This window comes from Ahaetulla prasina, chromosome 4 (genome assembly GCF_028640845.1).
Source record: "Ahaetulla prasina isolate Xishuangbanna chromosome 4, ASM2864084v1, whole genome shotgun sequence".
Classification (NCBI taxonomy): domain Eukaryota; kingdom Metazoa; phylum Chordata; class Lepidosauria; order Squamata; family Colubridae; genus Ahaetulla; species Ahaetulla prasina.
The window spans coordinates 137,673,402-137,691,427 of NC_080542.1; the positions used below are offsets into that span (position 1 = coordinate 137,673,402).

The 18,026-nt window shown below is 37.4% G+C and overlaps 1 protein-coding gene and 1 pseudogene across 1 annotated transcript in view; one reads left to right on the top strand and one right to left on the bottom strand.

The window, feature by feature from the left end:
- LOC131196840 (outer dense fiber protein 2-like) overlaps nucleotides 1-1,656 on the bottom strand; it is a 200,287-nt pseudogene extending 198,631 nt beyond the window's left edge.
- Nucleotides 1-18,026, top strand: part of PTPRN2 (protein tyrosine phosphatase receptor type N2) — a 925,005-nt gene that overhangs the window by 768,220 nt on the left and 138,759 nt on the right. Inside the window, exon 13 of the mRNA XM_058179748.1 lies at nucleotides 8,753-8,968. Within this exon, the coding sequence (XP_058035731.1) occupies nucleotides 8,753-8,968 (216 nt within the window). The remainder of the gene's footprint in view (nucleotides 1-8,752; nucleotides 8,969-18,026) is intronic.

The following is an 18,026-nucleotide window of genomic DNA, read 5'->3' on the forward strand; positions in this document are numbered from 1 at the left end:
TATAATACAGTTTTTTTGGGGTTTTTTTTTAATGTTTAAACCAGCATTTGTTAGGTATCCCACCGCCTGCATCAAGTGGTTGCAGGCTTTGCAAACTTATGTGGTGCTAAAAGTCATTAAGGAGTCATGGTTGCTTTAATGCTGAACTCTTAAAGTTCAACATTATATGTAGAGTTGAGATGTTGTGGCAATGTGGTGGGAAGTTTTTTTTTTGGGGGGGGGGTGAGGTTATATTCTTGTTTTATTAATGTTGTTTTATTAATGTTGTTATCAGGGTAGCATACTTTTTAAGATTAATAAATAAAAAGATCACTTGGTCCCCATGCTATCCAACTATCTGCTCCTCTACTGTTGTTATGTAGCCTCCAGGCTCTCATTTCTCATAAATGTGAATCATCTATACGTGTAAAATTCATACATATTTTTAAAATATTTTATGCCTCTTTCCCTTCATCCAATTTCAAATGAAAACACCTCTGATTAGTCCTAGATTGGTTCTAGGCTAAACTTGATGGTTGGATTCATTTATTATTAGCATTGCCTGGGTTTTGAAAGAATGCATTTCTCTTATGTTAAGACAGGAGACTTTGAGATGAATCCTGATGTGGGTTTGGAAGTCAGGCTTTCAGAAAACCAGCTTTCCTCTTGCTCTTCTTTTTCTTGATATTTAAAAGCACATAGGAAAGCACAGCTATGGGACTCACAATAATGTCTCTTATAAGTTTTTTTTTCCAAAAGTAGAATGGGGGAAGAATTGTATTCTAAGTTGTGTCATTTGGAGAGGATCATTTCTAGAACAGTTAAAATTATTAAAACCAAAAGTCTTGACATGCTACATTGATGATACCTTGGTCATCATCATACATTCCCAAATTAAAGAAACACATCTCCTACTCAGTAATATATTCCTGGGGATCAAATTCACATATGAAGAGGAAACAGATAACAGACTCCCATTCCTTGACATCAACGTAAGGAGATTAGACAATGGAGAACTGGAAACATGTCTACCGCAAACGCATGCACACTGACTAGATTCTCAGCTTTGCAAGCAGCCCTCCCACTGCATACAAAAGAAGCTGTGTCCAGACCCTCTTCAAAGGGCCAGGACACACTGCAGCACCACAACACTAAGAAAAGTGAAAGAGAAACAGCTGATTGATGTCTCTCTCCGTAACGGCTATCTAAAAAACTTCATATTCCAACACACAGCATCCAGACCACAACACACCACACAGCCAATCACCAAAAGTAACACTACCATACACAAAAGGAGTATCAGAAATGACAGCCAGAATCCTCTAACCTGTAAGAATAGCCATAGCCCACAAACCACAGCCACACTTCCCCAGGAATTATCCAGAACCAAAGAGAAGCTACAGAAGGATGCAAGAAACAATTAATCTAAAAGATCAACTGTAACCATTGCAACCAATTCTAGTAGGACAAACATCACGTCAATTAAAAATCAGGATCAACGAACACCAGCTGGAAGTCAAACGCCACAGTCCCAAATCTTTAATCTCTACCCACACTGACACCAAGCAGCACCAGTTCAATTGGAGCAACGCAAAAATCATCGGCCATGCTATTACCCGCCATGCTTGTGAGTTCATCGATGCCTGACACTTTATAAGCTATTCCATCAATAGACATATTGACCTACAACTAACTTACAAAGCCCTCACAATCCAAATCAATTGCACAGCCAACCAGAGACAGCATGGACCCTCAACCAATGCATGCAACTCCCCCGCCCCCCATCAGTTCACCTCCCAATCACGCTGACCTGTTGTAACCTCCCTATCACAAGACTCACTGTTGACTGACACCTGACACATCACAAGACCCTCACTTGACACATCTAGAAGAACACTGACGCTGACATCCCCTAAACTGCTGAAGTTGTTACCTAGCCTGGTAATGAAACAATTGGAAACCAACCCACAAGCTTGGAGAAAGAACCTTCACCCGCAGTTAAAACTGCCTCCAAATGTTGTCTAGTTTGCTTTTGGATTTTCTTGGATTCCTTATCCCCAAGACAAAATCTGCTTTGAATCTCTTTTGTCAATGACCTTCATTTTTCACCCAAATTTTCATTCATCTGTTTGCACCTTGATCTGACCAGTTGAGGGCAAAGAATGTTATAGAACGAATTTTGGTTAAAATTCAAGTATTACCCATTTTCTAGTTTAAAAAAACACACCCTTTTTTTTACAAACTTACTAGCTTTTGTGCTGCTGCTTCTATTGGAACATAATTCACCTTTTATGTAGTCCTGAATTCATATTGTCACAAACTTAACTTCAGTAAAATGATTGTGTGATATGTTGTTGAGAATGATTCTTGAGGTATTAGTGCTCTGCAATCTTTATAAATCACTTTTAATATAGTTTGCTTGGGTTTAGCTTGTGTGAATCCATATATGGTGGCTTATGATTCATGGTTTGTAATCTACCACAATATATTTATTAAACAAACTATGGCTTAGCCATTGAATGAAAGACTGACACTGTTCAGACACTGCTTTAATGTTGATGATGATCTTTTAGACAATTCCTTAATACTGTTTGAGGCTTGTCCCAGTGTCTTTCAGAGTGTTGATAGAATTACCTGGAAATTTTAAAGATGCTTCAGTAAATGTTCTTCAATAATTGAGCTTCTCCTTAGTTGGAAAGATGGCAAGTTGTATAAATGTCCCAGGACTGGCATCTCAATTTGTCTCAAGGATTCAGTGCAATGAGTGGGTCACAGGTGATCAACTTTTCCTAGAATACTTTCCATTCCAGTTTTCAGAGAAGGAACCTCATACATTCATCCAAAAGAACTTTTTCTGCTAATAGATTGGAAAGGAACTTCAGCACTAAGTAGTCTGAGAGATGGTTCATTTCCAATCTGCACTAGGATGAAAAAAAATTCCATAGACATCAAAAGTTTGCCTAATAACTGAACTGGCCTATTGTATGACATGACATTACTCTGCTTGCCAGATACTTACTCTTAGGCTTATTGAAGTCAAAACTAGCACCTGCCGCAATGATAAATCTGTGTTTTAATCCAAGCAAAACTAAACAGAAGCAGGGTAAGAATAGTTTAGAATATTTCATGTAAAACGGCATAAAGTTTGTGTGGGAAGGGAATAGAATGCAATTGAACTGAAGACAGCAACTTTGAGAGAGCAAGGGCTTATCAAGGAGGAAGAAAAGACTGGTTTAGCAAATATTTATAAGCTTTTTATGAACTCACTTATGTTAATTTTTTTGTTAAGGTTGGGCTAGTAATGTGGAGGGGGAGTTAAGGTGGAATCTGAAAGTTGTTTAAGCTTTTTCAATAAAGACTATACATTGCAGGCAGTTCTATATAACAGCTGGTTTTAAATTTCTGACAGACTATAAAACTAAAGTGCACTCATTTGCAATTAATCCTGCATCTACATGCAGAGGCCACAGAATTCTGTTTATCTTGTATATTCATTTTCTTTTCAATTTTTTAATCTTGCTTTATTCTTCTTAAAAATAATTCAAGACAGTCAACATATCTTATATGTCAACCTCCTCCTGTTTTCCCTACAACTCTCTGAGGTGGGCTAGGCTGAGAGAAAGTGACTAACCTAAAGTCACCCATTGGCTTTGTACCTAAGGCGGGACTAGAACTAAGCTCCTGGTTTCCAATCTAATGCCTTAACCACTAGACCATACTGGCTTTATAAACTTTCTTTTATAGTTTGCCTTTTTATCATTCTATCTCAGAATAATCAAACCACTGAAAAAACAAAAATACACAAGAGAAATAGAACAAATAGGTGATAGTATGACAGAAAATCCTTTTGCTCACACTACATACATATTCTGCTTTTTAAATTGTGGTAGCCTTTCTGGCAAAGATGTGTATTTGATCTGCATCCAAATTTCAGTCCTGAGTAGATTTCTGCCATCTTCAAATAGAAAAATAGGGTAGTTTATTTTCTTTATGTGCAATTTAAGTAGTTGTCCCCAGCCCAGTCACTTCATCACTGATGCTTCTTCAAAGTGCTGATTAACTTGAAGGGAAAATGCTTTTATTTGAAAGGCAAAAGTGAAACAGGACACTTCCACCACTCTCTTTTTGAAGTAATATACTGGGTTTGGCATGGGAGATGAGCTTAACACTCTGGGCCTGCTTAAAATAGCACCCAGTATCTTCATTTTCAACAAGAAGAACCAATTTGTAAAGCAGTCTGAAAACCCATTCAGGTCAAAGGATTTGGAGGGGGGATATTGTTATGCAAATGACCACCACAAAACAAACTTAAATCCGAAGCAAACTTGAATATGTATGCTTTAAATAGTGCTGCTGAAAATGAAAAAAAGGTGTATTTTCTTCACAGTACCTGCATAATAACTTGCTGTCAGTATGAAGACATTCCTAATTAGAATCTCTAAGCCTAAACATTTCTCATAGAGGTGATACTGTTCTCCAAGCCAAAATGCATCCTGCATTCAGGTGAATGCAGATCTCATCCACTTCAGGAAAAAGAAGAAATCCAAATTTAAGGATACTTAACATTTTCTCAGACATTTGTTTGCACACAAGTATGGAGAACCTGCATTCCCATTACCTGTAACACTTTGTGAAATACAGATATTGGTCCCATTTTATAGATAGGAAATTGAAGCTGGGAGAGAGACCATCATGTGTGAAATTTAAAACTAAGTCAGTTCTTCTTCCTTGAGGATATAGTATTTATTTGAATATTTCCACTGAAGACATAGTATTTCAAATAATCCTATTTACCCACACACTCATTTAGATTCCTTTTCAACGTTTTATGGATTATTACCTGTGAAGCTAGCATCTCCTGAATGTATCAATCTCAGTCTGATTCTATTTAATCAGACTTGCAATTCTAAATACATCTGACTAGGAATAAAAAAAAAAAACATTTTCCTAAGCTTTTTTGGGCAAGGTGTTTTATCTGATTCTGTGCAGATAACTTATTTCTGAGTAACACCCGCTTAGAAACTGATTTGCAAGCACAGGCCATCTTCGCTACAAAGGCTTGTGGCAGTTGGTGGGTTTCCCTTAACTATTGTGTGCTTGGTAGTGAAATCTTAAAAAGATTAGTAGTAAGGAAAACTAATTACAAGGTAATCTTACACCGTGCTGCTGAGAAGCCTGTCTTGCAGAGCCAGTGAGTATCCACCTTTCCCATGAAGTGTGGGCTTAGGATCCGAATCTTAGAGACCCTCAGGAGAGGATCAGATGCAAACGTAAAGTTCCCTTAGCAACCGCCATTGGTGTGTTGGTGGGCGCTACAGAAAAAGAAAGAGTAGTGTGTAGACAAAATAGGAGGGGCGCGCATAGTTCCTCCCCATCTAAGATATCAACTGTTGAACAGCACTTAAGGGAGGCGGGCTCGATAGAATATCAAGGATGGCTTCTCTTCAAAGCTGGGGTTCACATACCGAATTGCGCTGCAGTAGGTGCTGATGAGGCTAAATCTATCGCGGACCCGGCCACGCATCAAATTCTGGAGAAGAATGGGAAGGCTTTTCCCTTCGCTTTGCTGTGGGTGCACAGCACAGCTTCCGGGGAAGCGTTGGGATGCTTTCGAAGCGGTTGGTCCGGCCGCTCCGGAAAGTGGAAGGATCTTTCGCGCAACACCGCCCAGCCTGAAGGATAGAGAGGGGGCGAATCTGGCCAATTTTTGGACGCTCCTATTTAAACAGAAATGGCCACTTTCAGGAGGTTGGAGGCCATTCAGCCGAAATCCTAACGGTTAAAGCTAAGGCCAGGTCTTTAGGCTGCAGTCCCAGGGGACTTGCGTGTCTCCAGAGAGCAAATGCTACGGGAGGAGGAGGCCGACCCACAACAGCGGACCTCTCTTTCTAAGAAAAGCAAACGCCGGGCGAGTGGGAAAATCTGGCTTAAAGAGCTTTGAGAAGTTGAAGAAAACACCCTTTTCCGCGAGGGCGTTGGGTGGCACTGGGAAATGGGCAGCCAGAGAGCGCGTCTCTCTCGAGACCTCGAGGAGAGCTGCCTCGGAAGCCTCCTTGGCTTCAGTTGGGAAAGAAAAGTTGCCTTGCAGCGGGATGGCAGTCCGCGCAGACTGCAAGTGTTATCAGAAAACGCGCCCGCACCGGAGGCTTAGCCAGAGCGCTTCTTTGCAGCCTGCTTTCAAAGCGGGACCATGGCTGCTTCTCCACTGCTGGGCTTTTCTTCTTCGCTACTCTACTGCTACAGCTACGGACACTGACCCTGCCGCCTTGCTGCACAAAAGGAAGGAACTTTTGGGTAGACGTATACCTTGCTCCTTTCCTTCGGCAACCGGCTAAAACAGCCGGCCGGGGTTTCGTCGGTTCCTTGGAAAACGCGATTCGCTGGTTGTGGCATGCATTTCTCTGCACATAATGCATTTATTAGGAATTGCGTCCGCTGAAGCCCTATTCTCGGCTCGGCAGCGCCTCTCTGCAATTCCTTCGCTTTGCTGGCAGGGGGAACGAGCGTGGAATTCGACTGTCTGAATCAAAGTTATCCACGGGATCTTGAGACAGGTCGTTTTCTGCCTTCATCGAAGGCAGAACCCGCTACGGTCGAGAGGGACTTTTCCAAACCGCGTTGCTTCCAGCTACGCTTTCGAAGTAAGCCTATTTCAGTGAGACGCGTAAATTCTGGGAAATGGCTGATGGAACTTTACTTCCTTCTCTGCCAAACGGAGGCTAGGTATCCACACCCTCCCCTTTCTTAGCACCATCACAATGAAGGTATTTCCTTTGAGCCGCTCCCTGCCCGGCGATCAAGACCGAAAGGGAGTTCGGCGTCGGGATGAAAGTTGTCCTAAGGAGACCCGGCCGAGCACCTGTTCTTGAGGGGGCGACTCTGGGGTCCCTATCCCACTCCTCTCCGCGCCTGGAGAAAGGGACGAGACAGGTGGAGATTTGGAAAGACACTCCTCCCGTTGGTGAGGGGGCGGGAGGAGGAGGGAGCGCACGCACGTCTTTCCCGGTTGCACCAGCGCTTTGTAGCGGCGGCAGGAGAGGAGTTAGCTTCGGCTTCATTTAGCTTGACAGCGAAAGTGGCGCGAGCAGCTAGCCACTGCCGCCCCTCCCTGAGAAGCCGGCGAGGGTGCGCGTCTCTGGCCTCCAGTGCTGCCTCCTCGCCGGCAAACCTCGCTCTTCACAACAAGGCGCGGAAGAGTCTGCCGGACCTGCCTCTCCCTTCCTTTCTTTTAAGCCGGGATCACTCGCGAGGCCGTAGAACTACGGCTACGCAAGAAGGCTAATTAATGGCAAACCCGCCAAGACGCGACTCTAATTACTTCGGCGGCTTCCCTAAGATACAGGCAGGACAAAAAAAGAAGGAAATAAAAGGGAGAAAGAGAAGGCAAGGAAAGAAAAAAAAAACCCGCTCGGGGCTTAATACAAGTGCCGCTTGTGGACTTGGCTCTCCGGGAGGAAATTAAATGGAGAGTAGCTGAATGCAGAGTAGAAAATTACTGAAGATAGGCGTGATAATGAATAGGTCGGACCTGGCAGTGAAGGGGGAAAGATCCGTGTGGTTAGTCCACGAAATGAGGCGGTGAAGAGGACTTGGCTAATTGTTCGCATCTTGAAGCGGCCGGAGCTGAAGCAGGGGAGGGCTTTTCCATTCATTTCCCTGGTAAATGCGAAGCGCTGGCCAAATGAGCGCGCCTGCAATCTTCCGTGTCTGGTTTTTTCATAGTCAGGTTGCGATTTTAATTGTTGCTAATATAGTTTATAATGAAGCTAATGAGGGGAAATTATTGGACAACTTTCGTGCGAGTGGAGCGCAAAATGCATCACTTTGTATTTCTACTTTTTTGTTGCTACGCGCGGACATAGACATACCACTCGCGCATAATTTAAAAGGCAACATTGAATTAAGTTTGAAACGTTTCCCTTTCCCTCTCCTCCTTTTCCTTAGAAAAGAGAAAGACTAAATTTTATTTGATTCTGTGAACAAAAAGGGGGCAAAGAAAGATGTATTTTGTTTTCCCAGGTGAAAATTCATCTCCATAAATAAAAATAACAAATAGAAAATTTTTTGGGAGAAATTATTTGAACAGATATTTGGGATGATAAATCAAACAGAAGAAATCCACTTCCCACTTGTATAAAAAGTATCATGAGGAAAGCTGACTATAAAATAGTTAAGCTTATTGTTGGAATATTTCCTTTCTAAAACCAATTTTGCACAATCCAACAAACGGTTGAATTATTGTTTTTTAAAGGCATAAACAATGCAGTGAGTGTTATCAAAATGGTGTTATCTTTTTAACTTAAAAGAAGAAAAGGTTATTATTTGGGGGAGTTAATTTGACTCTTTACATTCATTTTAGCGCATTTTATTTTGCTTTTGTACTGTTTTAAGGCTAAAGACAAGTCGGATCTGCAGTCTCCAAACTTAATGATTCTTCTTTTAGAATGCCTCCATTTAGTGTTTTTCAAAATATTTAAGTAGAAAACAAAACTTACTCAACTCACTTGTATGTGTGCATGTGTTTGTGTACATGTATGTATGTAAATATGTTTGGAATGCATGGAAAGATCTTATCAAAATCAATTCCAAAGAACTGAGATCTGTTTCAACAAAAATAATTGCAAATGCTGCAATTTTATCCTTTTAATAAAAATAACAGCTGTATTCAATTAAGAATTCTCTTTCTAGCAGGATTAAAAATGTTCAAGTGGACAATGAATAAATAAATTCTGAAGCATATCAACCTCCCCTCCTTTTTTTTATACTGATGTAGAAAAACAAGCTGGAACATTTGCCTCACCATGCTCAAGAAGAGAAAGATACCACCAAATTTATCATACTGTCACTCCTCTCCATTGCTTGCATTTTGGGAGTCCTTATGACTTCTGGAGTGATCTACTGCTTCCGCCATGGCTCTCATCACAAACTAAAGGAGAAGTTGACAAGCCTAGGTTCTGATCCCAGCTCGGATGCTACTGCCACTTATCAGGTAAAAGTGACTTTCTTCACTCCGTCAATTCTTTGTTTTTGTTGGATACTTAAACTTTATTTATTATCCCACATGTGAGGGAATGCTGCTTTTATTTATTTATAGCTGAGGTAAATATTTTTCTTTAAACAGTACTTCATTGGGTGTTCTTCTATTAATATTCCCCGATAGACTGTAACAACTTTTTATTGCTGGTTATTAATCTTGTCTATTTTTGTAGTTTGCTGTAAATGTCTTTAATTAGAAACATTAAAAGATGTAATTGCCAATTGAAATATCTCTGGAAAAAATAAGATTAATATGTAGTATTTGTCACTGCATAGTAAATATTAAAACAATCTATTATTTATTAGGCATGGATCATGCAGTTATTTGAAAGTATCTCTTTTTTCTTTTTGAAACATTAAATTCTTGAAGTTCTGACATGAAAATAAACTTTGACATGTAGAGATGTCAGTTTCTCCATTATTCAGATAAATTGGACTATAATGTTGATACATTTGTAGAAGCTAGAATACAACAAGCCTTTATAGATTGGCACTTAGTAGATTGAAGATATGAAAATGGATAAATCTTTTGCAGTAAATTATAAACAATTTAGGATAAAACTTCAATGTTTCAGAAACTTTCTGAGAACTGAAACCTATTTCTAACATGCAGTTCATATCTTTTTTTGTCTGCATTGCTATATAATTAAACTATATAGTTACTCAGCAATGGCTAGGAAACTTCTTTAATGTATAAATGCTAAAACACATCTTTAAACAGGGAATGTGCATTCAGATAATGAGATATTTTAAAAACTTTTTGTGTTATTACATGTATTTTTTACATTGTGTTGTCTGAAAAATGACATTTGTTGTCTGAAAAATGACATTTTCAGTAATAGTTTTATGTCCAAATAAATGCCCATTATTACTGTTTCAGAGGAAGAAACCTTAACCTTAATTCTAAGTATAGGAAGAAAAATAGAAATAATGTAATATTCAAAGAAAATCTTATGAGGGGTGAAGAAAAGAAAAAGAATTTCTGGCGAAATGAAGCTATCTGAACGGAATACCGAAAACTACACATAAATAACAATGAACATTTGATGAAAACTTTTTAGCTATTTTTAAGATATATTTAAATCAATATAACATCTCTTATTCTAATAATGCTGATAAAATTAATAATTTGAAAGTAATTATACTTATTTGTGATAAATAAAAGAATAACAGAATAACCTCTCAGTGACAGTTCTGGTTAATAATATCTGTAATTAAAATCTTTCTCTTCCAGCAGGAAAATTGTTTGAGTTTCTGGGAATGACCTTTTTACTATTTCTCTTGGGCACATTGGTTAAGTTGATATTGATTTTATAATGAGTTTTGTATTGTTTACTAGGAATCTATATTCCAGATGCTAAATGAAATTTAAGCTTCAATTCTTGTATTGTCATTTATTATCTTTTTTAAATTGCTAAACCAAGATATAATTCCATATAATTTTCTTTTTTTAAAAAGAAAAGCATTTTAACGCTATGGTCCTAATTGTGTCAGCTCAAAGGTAAGTCTCACTAGATTCAACAGGGTTTAATTAGAGGTAAATGAGTATAAGAAGTGCAGCCCAGATCTAATAAATTTTAATTATGATCTTGAGTTTTCCCTAATATCACCAGTGTAGTCCCGTACCCATTAATTGTTAGAACAATTGTGATAAGGGAATTGATTTGACAGTTGGAATTTAAAAATGTATTTGGAAGAGGGCTTTATTTTCATCTTTGGGAAGCAACCTAACTCCTTTTTTTAAAATTCATCATATATAAGATTTTAATCAAATAGTGTTATAAAATTTTAATGTCTATGTTGTCTTTACCACATAGTAATTTAATAACTCCTCTGTTCTTTTGCTCCCAGGTATAATAAGTTCCAAAGTTCCATACTCTGGATTCTAGTGAACAATAATCCTTTCATGTACATTACTGTGATTGTTTTGCTCACTTTCACAAAGAATCTGTGAAAATATTGAGAGAATAGAAATCTCCCCTTCTCTCACCTCATCAAAACAAGTACAGGATAACTTCATGTGTTCAAATAGCCACAGGGAGATCATTCAAAAGATTTTCATAATTGGAAGTTTGGATTAATGGGTATGCTATTTAGTGTGGCAGAATTGACCTGGGGCTATAAGAGTGACTTAACAGTGTTAAAAAGAACATAGAAAACTGGTGCTTGCATAATAGGGTTTCTATCATATAAAGAAAGTACTGGTATGGGTACTCATTTTCTAATTTTGCCTGGGGGTGTTGAAGAGGGAAAAGCTTGTTAGTCTTGGAATAGTAGAATACCACAGAAGCAATTCTTTTTTAAAAAACCTCATTTCTTTCTAGCAAGTTTTTATAGGCTGATCCTAAGTTTATCAAAAATACATCTATTGATATAAGGAACATTTATCTCTGAAAAATATTGCTTAGAACTATTCTGTGTACAATAAATATTTCACTTACAGGTTTTTCTTTTGATCTTTCCCAGTAATTCACTGATTTAATTAAAATTCAGTTAAATACTTAAATTATTTTTTCTATATGATGAAATCAAGCAGAAGATAAATTGGATATATTTAACTGGCAAGAATAATTGTGGTGACTCTCATTCAGATGTTGAGTTAAAGAAACCACAGCCTATTTTCGTTTTTAAAAATTAAGCCTTCACTTTCTTTAGTCTTTATAATTCAAAAATGGGAATTTAGTTAGAAATGATCCCTTGGCAATAGTTAGAAGATATGATCCTACTTGGATTATTATGCTACTGGCAGGAGAAAAGAGAGGATAAAATATTGTAAATTATTTTGACAATAAGAGAATATTTGCATGACACATTATTCAAGATTTTATTTTAGGGTGAAATCAGTGGTGAAAATCAGTTGAAATTAATGTGCATATAAGCTCCTGAAAGCTCTTTGAAATAACGGTGGCACTCACATTGACCCTAGTTGTAGAGAAACACAATACATATGATGAAACATAAGTCTATGTTGCACCAATAAGTAGTTATTTTCTTCCCAACATAAATATTTATACATATATGGTATACTTTGGCAACAGGATCCAAAGCATTAGGATGTTGTTAATAAATTAAACAAATCAAATCTTTCAGCCGTGGAACAACTTTTCAGCGTGTATATATTAAAATATGAGGTAAGCTGAATTAGAAATTGTTTTGAACATTTGAGATTGTATTTAGGGACTAGAGGATTGTTAGATATAGTCATATAATTAAGAATTTTGTATGACTTGATTACTTTTATTTCTGAACGGGGCTCATAATAGATGCATCTTAGTTCTTTGAAAAAAAATATAACTTGATTTCTCAAGTTTTTCTTTCCATAACCCATATGAAATACAAGTATACGTTAATTATTGTATGTTCAGTATACATGTGAACAAACTGCTTTTACTTTTCTGTCTGTTTTATATAGTCATAAACTTACTTAGCTGCACAAATAGCACTATGTTTAAACCAGCATCAGAATCATGGCAGTAAAACAGATTCTTATTGCTCCATTTGTTTTGCTTTACTTGTTTGTTTACTGTGATTGTTGCTGCTGTTATGGCTTCCTTTCAGTTTCTATAAGTAGAGCAAGTCTAGTAAGCTGGGAATTCTATTTTCCTCTTTGATTTTTGGCAGGTTGGTGATGAAATCACTAAAATGTCTTTAAGGGACACTTGATATTGACTTGAACCTCCAAATATATAGAAGCCATATGATGGTATGTCAGTGCGGGGGTAAAACATTCAAGCATGGAGTGCAAGGGGAACAATATGTAAACATGATTGCATATTTTCATTGTCATTGATGTCATCATCAGTGATCACTTTATTAATGGAAGTGTGCATTGATTACTGCTGCTCTTTAGGGATGGTCTATTGTTCCAAGAGCTGTTTATATGTTTCTAACTGCACGATTTCTTTTGACTCCTGCCTGCCAAAATATTATACTGGGCAAAGATGATAGCCAGTTCATTTATTTGTTAAATAGGTAGATAAGTAGGTAAGTAGGTAGAAAGGTAGATATGTACGTACATGTATACATTCTAGAAACATTGTTAGAAACATTCATTAGTGAACACAAGCTCTTTGGACATTTGGAATTGTCAATAAAATATTCTTCCTCTAAGGGGGATTAATCTTGTTACTAAATAACATTATGCTGAACTCATACACTATACTTAACTTTAAGCTGAAATACACCAGTTGCTTTAGAACTTTCTTTGCTCATTTGAACTTAATAACAAATTAACACAAATAATATTTAGGATGATTCCGCTAAAAGCAAGGTGGTTCACAAACCTTGTGATCCGCCTTGCTCTTAGCTGAAGATTCAGCTAAGATTCTTTAGTCCAGCCTCATTTGTTTAAGTTTATTAAGATTCAGCTAAGATTTTTTTTATCCAGCCTCATTTGTTTACGTTTATGAATAATAGTTCTTATGTTAAATAATTCCACATTCCTGTAGGCAGCTTATAAATACGTTTAAAACATCAAGTGTTCGTATGTGCACAAATATGTGCATTGTAATACATATTATACACACATATCTTCTTGCTGTAAAATAGAACAGAAACCTTATAGGCAGTTGGAATCTAATAAGCTGTATAAAGCTAGGGAAAATTATTATTTTGCAATTGCATCAAATAACCAGGCAAATTCAAATAGCATCTGACAAGCTGGTATATTCAAAATGCTGAACACTTGGAGAATTGCTCTGTCTAGCTTGAGACCTATCAAATACTCCATTATGAATGTACTTTTAGATCTATGGAAGTGCATTGAGTGGACTAAGAAGAGGAAAACTGAGCATTAATAGAAAAATGGTATGATTGTCTCTTGGATTTTTTATTACTGGACTAGTGTTTTGACTTAATTTTATTCTGCCATGAAAATATCTCTCCTAGTCCAAATGACAGAATGAAACTAGTCTGGTTAGTATATTTATTTTGCAATCCCACTGAGTTGAAACAGTTTACATCTTTTTAAAAAATCACCATAAATCTGGATTTTTATAGAAGTATGAGTGTATGATTATATGTATGTGCAATTATAATCCAGATTAGAATCATCATATTCTGTGGGATGGACATGAATGATTAATTACTGTGCATGCTGTTTTAACTACACTAACTTAACTAATTGCCTGAATCAAAAAGAAGCATTTACATTGAATAGATGGGCATACTTATTAACAGTGTCTGAACCTGATATTTAAGTAAAATCGGCTGGTATCAAGATGATCAGACCAATATAGCTAAAATACTAAAATACAGTGGATTGTATTTTGTTCATTTATATTGTGTTGTAAAATGTGATATTCTTGATGCAAAAATGCTCTACTTTTTTATGCTTAATTTTTCATGATATTTATCAAAAGCTTCTGCCATGGTGAGTTATATCATTATTTGAGATTTGAAATTCTAAGGTATAAGATATGCAGAAAAACTATATCCTTAATAGAATTATTTTTGCCATTCTCACAAAATTCATTTTCAAAAGTGTTTTTAGTATTAATTACTCCTAATTTAAAATATTAGTAACAGGAAGATAATTGCAATTATGTCTTTATTGGTTCCCATGTCAGGAATTTTTTTGTGTTGTTCCAACTAACTAACTAACTAACTAATAAAAAAAAATGCAAAAGAGTAGGTTGTAAAACAACATTCTTTTGTGGAAAACTGAAATGTATCAAGAGAAAGAAGCAATAAAGTATATTGAATCAGATATCTGGGAAGCATATAGTATTATATATGTAGCGTATATATTATAGTAAGTAACCTCAAAGTATTTGCTTTATATATTTATTAAATCAATGAATGTTTGACAAGTCCATTCAATATCATATTTTATATGGCTAATAAAACATATTAGTGTGGTGAGGAAAATGAAAAGGAATAGAAACTTTTTAAAAAGACTGCTAAATTAAGGTAGTATTCATGACATTTCAAGATTCGCTCTTAAAAACACCCCTGGACTTTGCAGGAATGTTTATATTCATGAAATAAACTTTTCTTATTTAGACATTTGTGTTTGGCCTACTTTGTAATGCAGGAGGGGAAAGCAGCTGGTGATAGACATTTTGGCACTTTTCTTTTTCATTCCTCAAGGCAAGCCAGAATAGCCAACACTGTCCTGGTTCTAAATTATTTTGCCAGAACTGCTGGGATTTTATTCTGCAGTAGCTGTTAATCTGATTCTAGCTTTCATTGCACTAAAAGTTCGTGTAAGTCTCTAGCTCAGTCTTTCTGACGCAAATGGTTGAGTCACTGGCAGTAGGTATTACCGTTACATGCTGTATATACAGACTCCAACTATTTTGCTCTGTGCAAAATTCCTATCATTTGGTAATACAGATCCTGAAACATTAATGAATTAGGTACGCAAAGATTGGGACCACTGCTTTTTAGTCTGAACTTGCATATTGCTGCATCGAATACTTCAGGCATGTACATTTAATGCTGCATATTTTCACCTTCCCAGAAATTTTCTTTCTCTGGTACCCACTGCCTTTTGCTGCTCTTCTAATTTGCCCATGCATTCTTTCTGCATAACTTGAGAAACATGAAATGCTTGCTTTCACACTGGGAAAAAAAACTACTTTCACAAGATTTTATGAACAGTGAAGGCTTGAAGCTGTTTGAATTGTAGGCTTCTTTAACTATTAAATATGTATCAATAATAGCTTACTTTACAGGCATTGGGTTTTTTAATGTATGTTGTAATATGTGATGATGTTACTGTCTCTTTTTCTCTTCACCGATTTTGTGGGTCCCATTGCTATCCACTGATACTTCACCCAGGAGTGCTTTTCTGGACTTGCTACATTTATCAGCCTGAGCTCTTAAGTTAGCTCTACCCTCCTGGGATATCTCAGTGTGTAGGTTTGAGGAAGCCTAATGATGTTTCTACCTGATTTTGGTCCCAAAACACCATAGGAATTATCTGGGAACAGTAATTTATTACTTTTATTTGTAATTTGTTACCCTCTATTTGTTTGGATAGCTCTGCCAAATCTAGTTCTAGGATATTCACAACACTATCTTTTGTTTGATCACATGATATATACATAGCTCATCTAATCACCCATTCCCCTGCCACTTGGTATGGCCATCCTAGGTACATTCTTTTATATTTTTACGTAAACTGTGTGCATAAGATTAGTAAATGGATCAATGCTTAGCTTTTTAGGGTTTTTTACTTAAGGCTTTCTAAATACTTATAAAATTTAGCATCTAAACAGAGACTCCAAATTCTTAAGCTCATCATCCTCTTTATGAAGTTTCAAATTGTTTATCAACCCACAAATTTTATTATATGAAAATAATCTAGTAAATGTTACTTTAACTATTGATATTATGAATAATATTAGCAATTATGGATAGTCTAGTCCACTCTTGGAGGCCAATATTTACCACTTTGGAGAATCTAGATCAGGAATGTCAAACTCAAGGCCCGTGGGCCAGATCCTGCCCGTCGGGTGCTTAGATCCAGCCCGTGGGGGAGTCCTGGAAATAGCGAAGGACTGGCCCATGGTGCCTCTGCCAGTGAAAACTCGCGAGCTCTGTTTTTGCTGGCAGAGGGTTGCAGGAGGCTATCCCAGCCGAAAACAGAGTTCGGGGCAGAGCACTCAGGCCACAGGCACTCTCCACATGTGTGATGTCAAGCTGGCCACACTCAACCTGGCCACACCAACCCCAGCCCCCAAGGTCAAACACAACCCTGATGCGGCCCTTAGTGAAATAAAGTTTGACACCCCTGATCTAGATATACACACAGGCAGGGGTGAAATGCTCCCGGTTCACACGGCTCGCCCGATTAGGTAGCGATGGCAGCTGCTGGTTCGGAGGACCGGTAGCAAAAATCCCTGGCCCCGCCCCCCCTGCCTCTGCTGAGTCGCACCATTAGCAGCGGGTTTGTTTTTTTTACTTTTAAAAGTTTTTCTTCAGCCGAAACATGCCTTTAAAGTAAAAAAAAAAAAAACACCCTCTGATGATCACAGGGCTGAGCAGAGATCATCAAAACCCTTTAAAAATTTTTTTAAAAAAACCCATCTTCAGCCAAAGGGGAAAAAAAACAAGAAAAAAAACGAGGTTTTAAAAGCCTCCTCTAGCGATCCCAGAGGAGTTTCCTGATCCTCAGAGGCTTTTAAACTCCCTTTTTAACAGCCCCCACTTACAAGAGCCCCCACCCACGCCCAGCCAATTCCCCCTCCTCACTTACCTATAATTACTGCTCTTTCGGGCTGGCAACGCCATGCTTTCTTCAGCTACTGAAGAAAGAAAAAAAAGCTTGCTTTGACTTCCTGCTTTGCTGGCTGAGGAGCTATGGAATTTGAAGTCCACAATAAAATAAAATAATAAAATAAAATATTTGTGCAGCTTTCTGAGATTTGGTGTATTTCTGTAGTCTTTCACTCTAACTACACAAACACACAAAATCTCAGAAAGCTTTATGTGGCATTTTGTGTGTGTGTGTGTGTGTGTGAGAGAGAGAGAGTTGTGTGTGTGTAAAGTGTGAAAGTTGGTTTTTGAGCTTTTTGTGACTGTGTGAAGTGTGAAGTGCAGCTGCTTTTACACTTTGTGTGAGTCAGTTGTGTTGTGTGTGTGTAAAGTGTGAAACTTGGTTTTTGATACCTCTTATTGTTTTTTATACTTTGTTTATTATTTTTCTTATTTATTGTTATTGGCCATGCCCACCCAGTCATCTGACCACCAAGCCACACCCACCAATTAAACCACACCCACAGAACCGGTAGGGGAAATTTTTAGATTTCACCCCTGCACGCAGGCCTATTTTTTATATGCTGTATTTTGCTATGATTCCAGTGTCTATTTCAGAAAACTACTCTGCTTCCTTATCCCAATCAATCCTTTCCCCAAGGAAACAAATGTTTTCTTTTTTGTCCCATGTTTCCATTGCCCCTAGTGAGAACAAACAATCAGCAGCATCTCTCCTAATTTTAAGAGAGGAGAAAGTTGAGCATTATCTTTAAAGATATTTCTAACATGCAACATCCTTCTTTCTGCCT